This window comes from Sus scrofa, chromosome 7, assembly GCF_054392235.1.
Source record: "Sus scrofa isolate SSC_HxYL_T2T_F1_AM1 chromosome 7, Sscrofa_HxYL_maternal_Yorkshire_Landrace_v2.0, whole genome shotgun sequence".
Classification (NCBI taxonomy): Eukaryota; Metazoa; Chordata; class Mammalia; order Artiodactyla; family Suidae; genus Sus; species Sus scrofa.
In genome coordinates this window covers 11,532,076-11,545,258 of record NC_139389.1, presented here as the reverse complement: position 1 = coordinate 11,545,258, position 13,183 = coordinate 11,532,076, and the positions used below count along the sequence as shown (strand labels likewise).

General features: G+C 46.6%; 1 protein-coding gene across 12 annotated transcripts in view; it reads right to left on the bottom strand.

Moving 5' to 3' along the window:
* Positions 1-13,183, bottom strand: part of JARID2 (jumonji and AT-rich interaction domain containing 2) — a 243,130-nt gene that overhangs the window by 89,506 nt on the left and 140,441 nt on the right. For 8 of the 12 annotated variants that reach the window (XM_084967451.1, XM_021100206.2, XM_021100207.2 and 5 more), the window contains one exon: positions 1,607-1,748. The exons of 3 other annotated variants lie outside the window; for them this stretch is intronic. In XM_084967451.1, the coding sequence (XP_084823577.1) occupies positions 1,607-1,748 (142 nt within the window). Of the gene's footprint in view, positions 1-1,606; positions 1,749-10,190; positions 10,292-13,183 lie in introns of those variants that run through there. One more of the 12 variants, XM_005665592.4, reaches the window with a different exon arrangement.

Below are 13,183 nucleotides of genomic sequence, written 5' to 3'. Positions count from 1 at the left end.
AGACACTCGGAGTTGGGGACAAAGGGCTCCTCTACCCCCACCCCAAGAGAAGCCTAATGGCCTTTGTCGTCACACTGCCTGCTGGCGATCTCATTCGAGGTAAGAGTGAGGGACAGCCACATAGTTATAAAGGCCTGGACGCTGTCATGTCCAACCACACTCACAGAATTTTGTTCCCCAAACAAATGAGAGAGGCCGCTAATAGGTGCACGAAACCACCCACCCCCATGTTTAGAAACAGGGGTAGCATTATTACACATTCCAGGCTTTGTACTAATGCGATTTTTCTTACACATCCTTGAACTCCCTCTGTTGTGAGGATGCATTTTTCAAATTGGGGCAGAGAAGGTTGCTTACGGAGCATCTGAAACATAAAAGGCTCATTTCACCGAGGCCCTCACCCTGGTGCAACTGAAAGTCCAGTTACTCCCGGGCAGAGATGCACTAACTGTACCAACAACAAATTCATGACATGGTCTAAGACACAGGGCTGAGGATTCAGAGAAAAAGAGGATGGGAGTGAGTTAACCAAGCGTTTTTTAAACGAAGACACACGAAAATAAAGATTTGGAGCTATGCATTTCAAATTTAGATCTTAAGTACAGGTCTGTCAAGGATTTTAAATATCCGCACATGGCTCCTCTCGTCCTTTCCACCATATTCGGATCTTCATTAGATACACATCTAGAGAGTTACAAGGGGTCAACAAAGAAGTTCAGACCAGATGTCCCCCCCGCCAACCTCCCAAACAGACTCTTTAAAAAAGTAATTAATCTAGGCATCCAAGAAAACACAGAGTATGAGACTAGAAAAGGAACAGAATGAAATATAAATGCTAAATGGTGGGGGGAGGGGAGGCTGGCACACAACACATGAGACATGAAATAAGGCAGCTAACTAGCACAGGGGTTTTTTAAAATGCCCAATTAAAGTGTTGTTACTGTCAGTGTCTGACCATGAAGCCACAACTCTTACCAAACTACCATAGCCGACCTGATGAAACTAACTTACACTTATTTAGGAAAATCATTTAAAACAAAACAAAACAAACAAAAAAAAAAACCTTGCTGGGAAATTAAAGGTTTTAAGGACTGATTCCACACCTACTAACTTGGTTAAATACCAAGTGGATTTTGCTTTGAGACAAGGGGAAATTCTTTTTTTTTCCCAGAAAGACCACATTTATTAAAATCTTCAAATTTTTAGAAATATCTCTTTAGAAATGGCGAGGTACAATCTAATACATTCAAGAATAGAACTGATGAGAATCAATTAAAATGAACAGTGAAGATAGGAATTACAAGTTGGCACCCCTTTGGCCAATTTTTATAGCAGGAATATATTGTTTGGCTCATAAGTTGTGGGTTTTTATTTTTTTATTTCTTTTTTTTTTTTTTGGTTTATTCATCTTTAATTAGTGGGTAATATTTAGAAACCAGGATGTCTAATATAAAAATCCAGAATTCTGGCTCCTCTTTGGAAAAAAAAAAAAAAAAACCAGGAGATTGGGTGAGTGGGTCCAAGTTTGTTCCCACATGGCCCAAACTAGCACCTAGTTTGAAGTCCCTGGTTTAAGGCACCAGTATTTTCAGCCTTGGGTACTAACCTTTTCCTCGACGGCCCTTCTTCAAAATCTGAAGAACTAACATCGTTGCTAGTCGAGGACACTTGGGATGCATCGTCCTTCTCATTCTCTGACTGTTCTGATGCTGGTCCTAATCCCTTAGACTGGCCATTACCAAGGAGCCCTACAGGTGAAAAAAGGGGACAAACACTTAAACACATGACATCAGGAAGCAGCACTTTATGACAGTTAACCCTACACAGTGGCTGATGAGGGCACACAAGAGTCTGGAGAGAAGAGAATTAGAAGGTGCGTGTCCCTTGAGAATGGAGAAGAGTAAGCCGCGCTGCACCCTACTTTGGACCTTGCACCAGGGTGAAATAAATGCCTCCCAAAAAAGTAACTTCAACAGTGAGAAATTCAAGCAGAAATTTGTAATTGCAAAAATACACTATAGGGTTCTTTCGGAAGCACAACACATCTTTCAAGGCTGGGTTAGGAAGGAAGAAGTGTACCTCATGGATTAGCCATTCAAACTAGTTATGCTTCCGGGGCTAAATATGTACTTGAGAAACACTGAAACCCTTCTCAGAACTGCTTTCAGGAACAGGTACCTGCCACCCAAGAAAAAGGCTCGTTACTATGTTCGCATTCTGTCAGTTCTTAACTAGACATCTGACTACAACTTTCTTTTCATAGCCATCTATTAGATCACAGAGGCCCGTATTTGAACCCGATCGTCTCAAAGAGTGAGGATGTTCCAGGACTGAAGACACGGCACCAGGCAGAAGAGGGAATCTCAGGGCCCCAGAATGTGCTCCCAGTACCCCAAGCAGAGAAAGGGCTATGCCAAGTGACACGGAAATAGCTTAGCAGTCAGGCCACACCAATGAGTGACAGCTGAAATAAAGCTCGGTCCTCCAGCACTCAGGTGTCCTTGCATCTAGGGATCCAAACATGATTTAGGGTCTATCAATGAGAGGCGTGCACCAGCACAAGTGTCCACAGCAACCGGCCCCTCGTTCCACTGTCTACTCAGCACCTCTGGGCATCAGTAGAAATGCTAGCACAGTGTCTGCATTTTCACTGTGAAGCCTAAAGGGCAGGGTGATCCCCTGCTTTCTGTCTCCCAACCCTTCTGGCAAGGCTGTTTGCACTTCTGTCCCTATACTAAATCCCTCTTTGGCTGAAGCCATTCACAAGTGGCTTCTGTTAGTTGCACACTAACAGAACAAACACTATACAAAACAAAGTCTTTTACATACTGGGGAAGATTTTCTGAAAGAACATGCCACAAAATGCAGCCAAACCCCGGGACTTAACCTGTTTATGCATGCACTTCCCCAGTTATCTATTTTTACATCATTTTAGAGGATGAGTAATAACGAAGGTTGGAAACCTAATACAATGAAGTAAATAAAACCCCATGGCTGTCACTTAAGACTTGTGGCTTTGGGAGTCATGACTACAATATGTAAATGAAAACACAGACAACTTCCCAAAGAAAAGAGAAAATGCAGGGAGTGTGCACTGAGAGGGAAACAGGAGACGTAATTGTAGGGAAATCTTTGCATCTAAGGGTTGAAGTGTGGCCAACATTTCAAAGATGAGAGCAGTGCTACTATCCATTACGGCGGCCACCAGTCACATGAAGCTATTGGGCATGTGAAATATGGCCAGCGTGGCTAAGAAAATCAATTATTTTTACTTAACATTACTGAAAACTGACTCTAACATTTTTTAATAATTTTATAGTAATTCCTGAGACGTTTTAAATACATCATTAGGTTGAGTCAAATACATTTAAATTAGCTTATCCACTTGTTTTAGATTTTTTTTTTTAATGCAGCTCTAGAAAAGGGTCGCAACATATGTGGTTGAAATAAAGTCTCTTCCTCTTTCTTCTGGCTGCCCCACAGCATACATAGTTCCTAGGCTAGAGATCAGATCCGAGACACAGTTGCGACCTACACCACAGCTGCAGCAATGCCAGATATCCTTTAACCCACTGTGCGGAGCTGGGGAATCAAACCCGCGTCCTAGCTGTGCAGAGACATTGCCAATCCAGTTGAGCCACAGGAGGAACTCCATAAAGTACCGATAAGCCCTCGATTAGAGCACTGTTGTAAAGGGGGAGTTGGCGGTGGGGGGAGCACAGTGGTCCACCCCAAGAGCAGGATGATACAGAACATAACATATTAACCAAAGATTAGAAACATAATCTAAGTCACAGAGTAAAAAGAGGACCTGATGGGTGAATCAGCACACTTGAAAAGGATGGTAAATTCAAAATATAGAAATTCTAGTTACGGAACCATACATAAAATTAATTTTGAAGGGGGATTTCTCTCTAAAATAGAAATGTACTCTTGGTTGATTTCAAATTTTTCAATAGCACCTAAGTACTTCAAGGAGAATAAAGCAGGAAAGAAGCAAGGAAAATATAACTTCATTTTCTTAACACCTACCAGGTGCCCAGGCACTGGAGATCCAGACATAATCCAACAAAACCTACATTCTAGGAGTGATGGAGATACACCTGGGTGTGTCAGTCAGCAGTATAGACGAAGAAGGAACTCTGTGCTTGAAGAGCAAGTGTCAGGGCAGGACAGTGATTACAAATCCCTGGAGCAAACCTGCAATAGCAAAACCTGGAGAGCAAAGCTGGTGTCTGCAATACACCCAACACCACCAAAACCGTCGTGGTGCTGGGGGCAATGCAGAAAGAAGGGGGGAAGAAGAGTCGGTTGTGTGGACGCTGTATTTGGATCGGGAAGGAAACAAGGAAGGACGAGGCGCAGCTAGAGGAATTCGGGGAAGAAGGGCCTGCTGAACCCTTAGCTACAAGATCCTGACCATCTGCTGAGGGAGAAGCAGCTAATGACTGCGCGAGAGAGTGAGCAAAGCAATGATTTAGCAGAGGGACGTTAAGCTAGTCAATGACAGCTCCATTCTTATCCTTCCAAGAGAACCTCGGTAGGCTGTAAAGCAGGGGGACTCTCAACCCCGAGCATGAACCACAATCACCAGGTGGGCACCCGGGCCTCTGGGCCTCACTCCCAGTGTGTCCCTCTTTTAACAAAGCTCCAGACGATGCAGATGCTGCTTTGGCTGCTCTGGGGACCACACGGAGATCCACAATTATGGGGGGGGAGAAGCAAGGTTCAAGCCAGTAGGAAACCTAGTTGCCCTGAGACACCATACAGCTCTGGCAATTACGTCTGCACAATCTGCCGTGTAACACCAGCCGCAGTAAGGCTCCCAAACCCAAGGTTCTGCGGGGCCTTATTCCAGCCTGTCTCATTCCTTCTGTGAAGGGAACCAACTGCTTACAAAACTGATCACAAAGCAACCAGAGTCTGCCAATGACAAACCTAGTTAAAAAGTAACACATGATGGAGGGAAAAAGCATTCCCATCTAAGAGGTATCAGTGCAAAACAAGGATATGTCTCTCTTCCCAAAAAAAGACAAAAAGAAGAAAACATCAACTACCCAAGCACAAAGTCAGGGAAACTGGATGATGAAGTTCTACATGAAAAGGGGGAATTTTAATTGACAGGCGTCAGGCGAAATGGATGAGTATGAATGCTCTGAAAGACTAAGGCCTGACTGAGCTCCAGTGAAGGACTCAGGGTGAGTCCACTGTCCCAGGCCTTCATCAGACCCGTTGTCTTCACAGGACACCGAAGTCGCACGCATTCCAAGGATCAGCAATGTCTGGTTGCCTGAACTGGGAGAGACACGGGTTGTCTTCACTTTCCAGATCAGGAAAACGGGGCCCCCACAGAGGGGGCTGGGGGCCTGTTCTGCAGACTGAAGGACCTCAGCTTTCCCAAGCCTTTCTAGGGGGGCGGGACCAACGTGTTCTGCCCCATGATTGACGTTTTCAATTAGAGTCCGCCCACCCTGGACATCGGCCCAGAGAAAACGCCCGTTTATTTCCAGTTAGACAGTCCCCATGGTTGGATAAACCTGGGCTTTTACATCTTTGCACACTCCCCCCCCACCCCGCCCCTTGTTCACACCCCCGGAGTACCGCCTAACCCCTTTCATTCGGAATATTTTCATCCAACTCGCATCGCCTGCCCGGTCCAGAAAAGCCAGGTCAGCAAGACGGAACACATCGCCACAGGGCAGAAGAGCCATCGCTGAGACATCAGACAAGCCAACGCGTGCTGCCTTTTCCCCAATCAAACAAAGCCCTGCCACCTATTTTCAAAATTATTTTTAGTCAACAAGAAATAATGAAATGGCATCCCCTCCTTCAAACACACAAACTGGCTTTCTTTTTCCAAACCCCTCCCCCAAGCAACACAAACCTTTGTCAGGGAGAGGAGGAGGTGAGAGAGGAGGCGGAATGGCCCAAAGACGTCTCTGAACCGAGGCGGTCGGGCCCCTCTATTAATATTCAGCAGGCTGAACTTAAATTAAACCATGTCTATTGTCTTTCACAAAAGCAATAAATAGGAGCTGAAAATTCCAAATCACTGCGGTAAAGGCAGCCTGGGCACAGCACCATCAGCTGACAGGAGCAGCGTGTCACAGGCCACCACAAGGGCAGTGCCCCTGCTCGCAAGCTGAGAACCCCAACGAAACCAAAGGCAGGAGCTTTTCATCCCATTTCCCAAAGGCAATACACCCGAACTGGTTCTTTCTAAGCCTGGAACAGCAGCAGCAAGAGGAAGAAGAATTCCTGCTCAGAGGCTGGAGACGGGAGTGCATGAACTTCTCCCTCCCGCCACATAAAGGGGCTGGGGAATCTGAAACACAAATGAGGCCAGAGATTCCTTCAGCTAAGCAATTGATTTCAGGTTTCAGGACACAGATGTATATACAGAGAAGGAAATTATTTCCTAACATCTGAAAAGAGGGACTAGAGTGGGCAGTGTTTATAATTTTATGATGTTTTAGAGACACAAAGAAGTTTCGCCAGGCCTCCCGTGAGCTATATGCACACGATGGAAGACAAAACCAAAGGAAAATCTAATGCCTCTATTTCACAAAAGCAATGCCTAAAGAAGGGTTAAAGGGAAAGAAAAACAAGGAGACCTTTGAAGCTGTTCCCGAGCTTCCAAAACATCTGGAGCACACCAAACGCATTAGCATATTAGGGAGAGTCAATGTATTTGGCTTTGTTGCAGCAAAGATGCACAAAAGGTAATTCTGTATTATAGAGCCAATGCCCGTCTGTCACCCTGTCACTGTGAGACAAGGTATCACATTACATATTAAACAGTCAAGCATCCAAAGAGAGCTTTCATTTTCAGCAGCAGAGTGAGCGCCTGCATGTGTGTGCTGGGGGATGGGGGTGCTCGCTGCATTTTGAGTTTCAAGAGATTATGAAAAAGCAGCCCCTTGGTTGAGGTAGGAGCCTCTCTGAGGTATTCAGAATGCCTAGTTTGCTGCCATTACTAGTCAAAAAGAAAGCCCTTTTTTCACTCAAATTTTGAAAGAAAAATTGGATTATTTGCTCTTTGCATGTGGATGCCAGAGGAAAAATCTGGCTCAGGCCAGCTTCACGGGGTCAACATGAATATGTAGTTTAAACCCAATTGTACATACTTGGGTCAGCAGCTGAGCTTTTGGATCGATCACAGGGTTCCAGGGAAGGCAGTGAGCAGCAGAAGCAACTGCTAACCTGAGCCCAGGCTGCCTCATGGACGCCCCTCCACCTCAAAACGTGGAGGTGGCTGAGAACAAACAACAGTCGTGAGGCATGATGTCACTGCCACACTCCTGGTCATCGAAGCACAAATGAGCTTGGTTTAATACCTCGGCTTATGGAAAATAATTATCCCTTTCCCTCAGGAGAATGGCCCCTGACAGGCAAGGGCTCCCCTTTGTCTGCTCTCAAATCAGCTATGGAGCTTTCCTACTCCAGCCAAGAAAACGGAATCCCAAAAGAGCCCCAGCAAACCCTCCCAAGAGCCCCCAAGATTCAAGGGCAACACAAGATTTTGTTCGTTTACAACCTAGAAAGTAGACGAATACAGACAGACAGACAGATACAGACAAGACAGATAATCCCCAAGGAGTTCTTCACTCCCTTCTTCCCTGCAAAACCTCCTTGGGCAATCTAAACATCCGTTTTTGCATGTTCAATTCTTTGAGAAAAGATGTTAGATAAAAACCTGACGCTGTGGTAACAACATGGAAAAGTTGGGTGACGAGGCAGGCAAGGAAAATAGCTGTCCCATCCTTTTCTCCAGTTCCAGAATCAAATGACTAAATTCAAGAGCAGGAAAAGAGACAGACCAAGCCCTAGGCCTGAAGGCATTTCCTCACCTGGAGGCACAAAGAAACAAACCAGCAGACACGTCACATGTATGCACTAGAAGGGTGACCAAACCCCAAAGGGGTGGGCACCACCAGGAGTCACAAGAGGAGAGAAACACTCCCCATGGAGAGGTTCCAATGACAGCAACCAAAAAGCCACAGCAGGAACTGGATACAAAGATCCCTCCATGGGACGGATCTATGATCTCCAGGAAAGACTCCTGCATGGTCCCGGAAGCTACCGAAACTCTGAGGATCTTATCAGTGAGCCAAGTGGACGGTGCCTTTAGCACAGCTCCCTTACTTCCTGGGGCAAAGGTTCTTCCTCCTGGTAACTCTCCCCCACCCCTTCTTCATCTTTCACATGATCTTTATAACAATCCGAACAGGTACAGTAATAATGATTACTGAAAGAGAAGCATCCACCTTGCTCTACTCTGCATCCAAGCATCCTAACTCTGCTACCCCAGGCCATAAATCCTCCCAGTCCACGCCCCATCCCAATACCTCATTAATTTTAAGCTGGCAAACCAGTCAACCTAGTTATGACTGCCTATCAGAAGCACGAATCCTTGGAACCCCGTAGGACACGACATGCAACTCAAGTTCCGGTCAGCTAAGTAAAAGGGTTCCAGTGGACAGGTGGCCCAGTACCGAGCACCCCAGAGGTCGAAAACTGCCTTCCACCTTCAGAAGAAGTGAGTAAAGACAGTGCTGGGCTTAGGCTGGTGTGGAAAACGAGCTGCAGAACAATGGCCACTACAGAGCACGGGGACTTAGAAGTGGACACAGCAGAGGTCAACGCCGGGCATTTTTAGAGAAATTCTTTCAGAAAGAGGAGGAGTAAGACCAGTACGCCCAAAGTCTTCTGTTTAGATAAGCCGACGAGCCAAAAATCTGGCTTTACAAAACATGAAATTTGCGCCTCTCAAAAGGAGATTTCCATACATGCAGACATGTTCTCAGATAGCTAATGACTCTCTCCCTTTACCTAATCACAACGTATGTGTGGGCACACGCAGAGCACACGTGGGGTCGGGCGGGGGGAGGTCTCCTCCGGGCTTTATGCTGTCGTTTCATTTACCCCACAAAAGTAAGTTACCAAAAGAAACCCTCTCTCCAGTATTAACAAATCTCTACAAAGTTAAACAAAGCTGATTTTAATGCAAATCAACAAATCCCACGAAGTTATTAGTTTGTGTACAAACCGCCACAACTGCAAACACTGAGTCTTAGCCAGATAATTCACAGGGACCTGAAGAGCCACATCCGAACCCCCCTCACCTCTCTGGCTGCCTTTATTTGCCCCCCTCAGACTATCAGACAGACCCCAGAGAAGTTCTAAACTGTGTGGTCCACAGCACGACTGGGAGTGACAGAAGTTTCCCACTGCATTCGGTCTCTTACTCACATATAGACAAGCCCACTGCACGCCCACTTCTCGGATCAAAGGATTCCACGGGATATTCAAAGCCCCCCCCCCCCCAAATCGCTGCCAGCAAGCAAGCTCTGAGAGGCCTACTGCCTTTCACAGCCACCTTCTTTCTCGTACTGAAATCTAAGGTAAATGGTCCAGAAAGCAGAATTCCAGGATCACGGCCACAGAATCTGCAAAGATTTGAGGCACTTAAAATTGATGGCTGCTAAAATTCCCCAGTGTTTATTTAGTAACACAAAGATGGATGGATACATGAAATATGGTGGAACAAACAAGAGCACTCCAAGTTTAAAGCTTTAAGGTCCTACCTAGAATCACTTGGTCTCTGTTTACATGCCTCAGTTTCCTCCTTCTTTCAAGGAAAGGAGGGCAGAGAAAGAAAGTATGAAGGGAAATGAAAACCACGCATGCTGTTCAGAAAGGAAACCAGAGCTATGGTGAGGATGAACTAATTAACTTTCATCAGGCATCTATTTTTAAATGCTGGGAAATGATCGCATAAATTGGCAATAAAAGAAAGGGACCAGCCATAGCTGGGTGGCATTCAGTCCCCAGAGAAAGGTCTAAATTCATTCGACCCTGGCTAAACCTGCAGATTTGGCCAAAATGGTCAACAGAGCTCAATGCCTTAAGAACCACATTAATTCTCCCTTGTAAATTTCCACAGTGCCTTTGCAGGAGCCAACATCGCCCCTAGGGAGGATACCAAAGCCGAAAGAATCTTAATATTAGGCAAATCGCAACACTTTTACATACTCATATATATATATACAGCACCTTGCCATCCATAATGGATTGAATCAGGACCCCAGCAGGGAGACCCACAAAAGGCCTATTTCTCCAACAAAAGCCACAGCAGCCTGAAACAAATCTAGAGCTATTGGGGTTTTATTTTCTTTATAGGAACAGACCTTCTATCCCAGGTTCCTCAAGATAAGCCACCAAAAACTGGACCTGACAGACCCGTGGAGCAGCCATCCTCAGAGCCGGATCATTGCAGAGAGACAGAGAGGAAGAAGGACAGAGGGAGGGAGGGAGGGCGAGCGCGGCGGCGAGGCAGGCTGCGGAGCACTTGTCAACAAGCCTCCCCCGGACGAGCAGGCGGGCGGGCGGCAGTGCGGATTCCGGCAGAGCAGATTCCGCGCGGCAATAGGACGGCCGGGCGCAGGGGCCGAGGGGGAGGGGAGGCGCCAGGGAGGGAAGGTTATTTATGTGGCTGGGAGGGAATCTAACACCAGAGAGGAGGGGTCTGGGGCTTTTTTCCTTCCTGATAAATTAGAAGGAGAAAAAAGGGAAAAAGATCGACTAGCTTCCCAGCCGGCCATTTCCTCAACCTGCAATGCAGACAAATCCTGATTTTAGAATTTCTGGTGTTGGGGCAGGGGGGGCCGGTTGGGGGGGATAGTAGGAGGAGGCTCCCAGGATGGGGGCAGTTTAATTGTCCACACTTCTGAATGCCCAGTGTGCCAGCCCGGCCCCCTCCACGCACACCTCCTCACCGGCAGCGGGGTCCGTGGCACATTTTCAATGGCATCCCTTTTTAATATCATAATCTGTGTCATTCAGCACTTGCCTTTTATTTATTTTTATTTGGTTTTTTGGCTGGGAACCCTGGGCAGCCCTCCAGACAGACTGCAGAAATCTCTTTCCGCAGCCCCTCCTCCAGCCCGCACACCCTCCCCCGCCCAGTCCTGCTGCTGGGGCTTCATTACTTCTGCCTCGACCGCGAGGGCCAGCGCTGCCCTCCCCACCCCCAACACACGGACACCCCTCCCCCAGGCACATAAATTCACCTAATCTAATAAAACAGAAGCTGTTTTCCCTCATTGTTTCTTGAGGATCTTTCACAGAACGGGCTCTGTGGCCTGGCAGCTGCCGAGAGGGGTGAAAAAGGCAAGATTCCAGCAGGGCTGGCCAGCTCCCTGGCCTCAGATAGCTGGAGCTTGCATCTCCTCTCCGGGATGTCATAAGCTTTTTGATTTTTAAAGTCAATTCTTTTGAAGCTTTTGAACTCCAGCTGGCAATTATAATGTCCAAAACACATGCTCTGAACACCACCCCACACGCTCCCCTTTCTGCCTTTTCCAAAGGGGAAAAAAGATGGTGGCAACACGTGGCCGGCACTGAAGGCTTTCCTCCCAGAGTCATCCAAGGGAACTGGGGCCAGAATGCCCCTGACTCTTACTCTTAGTTTGTTGTTGTTATTTAACTACTGAATGAACAAACCCCTTCTGGGCTTTACGCAGGTGGCATTATTTAGATTTCAAACAAACGCTGAAGGCAGACTAGCTTTTGCAAGGCTGGTGACCACTGTGTCCACTGTGGCCGGCTCCTTTTTCGTCAATGACCTGCCTCAGTTTCAAACAAAAAATATTAGGAGGCAGGTGATGGTCTTCCCTAACTTCTACCTGATTCACCCCTACTTCACAGATAAGTAAAGGCTTATGCAGATCTGGTTCTTTTTATTTATTTATTTATTTATTTGGCCTCGCCCTTGGCATTTGAAGTTCCCAGGCCAGGGATGGAATCCGAGCCAGAGCTGCAACCTGTACCACAGCTGCAGCAGCGACGGATCCTTAACCCACTGCACTGAGCTGGGGAGCAAACCTGCGCCTCCACAGAGACAAGCCAGATCATTATTCCACATGCCACAGGGGTCTGCTTCTTAACCAGTATCAAAGTGTTAGTTTCTTGTAAGCTCCCAATAAGCAGAAAGCCAATGGGAACCCTGGGGTCTTTGAGGACAGAGGCAGGCTCACACACCAGAACCTCAAGGCACAACTCCCGATAGAACACAGAGGGTTGGAAAATCCCTCTCCAGCCATTATATGCCTGGTGTGAGCCCAGAGCAGGCCCTCATTCAGTTCTCTCCAGTGCAATACAGTCCGATTATGTTCAACAGCTGTTTGGCACGTATCCCACTGCAGCAGAAGTCACACACAGTCAATTAAAGGACATTTAAGGGATGACTATTTGGCTTTTCCCTCTTCACTCTCCTGAGAATTGCCCTTGGGGCCTTCACTCATCAAAAGCATCCAAAGCAGAGAATTGCAAAGGAGGTATGAGGCAGATATTTGGATGTGTGATGATTCTCCGAGAAAAGGTTATCAGTAAGAAAGTAGCAACCACAAGACAGAAACAACCAGCCAGAAACAAAGTCTGAGGGTCATGAATGGATACTGATCCACCCTAACGTCCCCACCTCCGACCAATCAGACACAAGAGGTACACAGCCCAGGAGGGAAGGGCTATCTGCTCTTTTCCTATCTCTATTCTCCCAGGCTTCAAGGCTGCTTCCACGTCATAGCAACTACACAAGTAACAAGGTATTTAAATTCAAAAAGATAAGGGCCAGCAGGATGTAGGCTCCAGGCTGCTCCTACATCAGCATCTGACCAAGTACCACATACTCCCTAAAGCACCAGCTTAGCGGTTTCTGGATGTCTGCTGGGGCCTGGGCTCTGCTGTCTGCTCTTGAAGAGGAATTGGAGAACTACTGCCTGTAAAAGATAGTCGGTTTTGGACTATTTAAATAAAGTGCTGGTTTACCAAAGAGGAAACGTCTCTTCAGCAGCAGATAGACTAATGGCAGCAGAACCCTCTGGGAGACCCAACTGAAGAACAGCAACCCAACTTTCAATATTTAAATTCTGAAGAGAGGGACAGGTAGAAAGAGAGACCAGCCAGGACTGTTTCTTTGTTCAAGTTAATATGACTGACAGCATCACCAGCGAAGTTTCAACATTCAAAGATCAGAGCGTGCCTCAATTCTGAAACGAAGACGAGCCTCCCCGAAGACTAGCAACTCCAGTCTCCCTTTATTTATTTTTTTAATAATAAAAAGATTATCTCCAAATCCAACCACCAAAACATTACTGTCTTCTCTCCACCTCATTCCATTAAG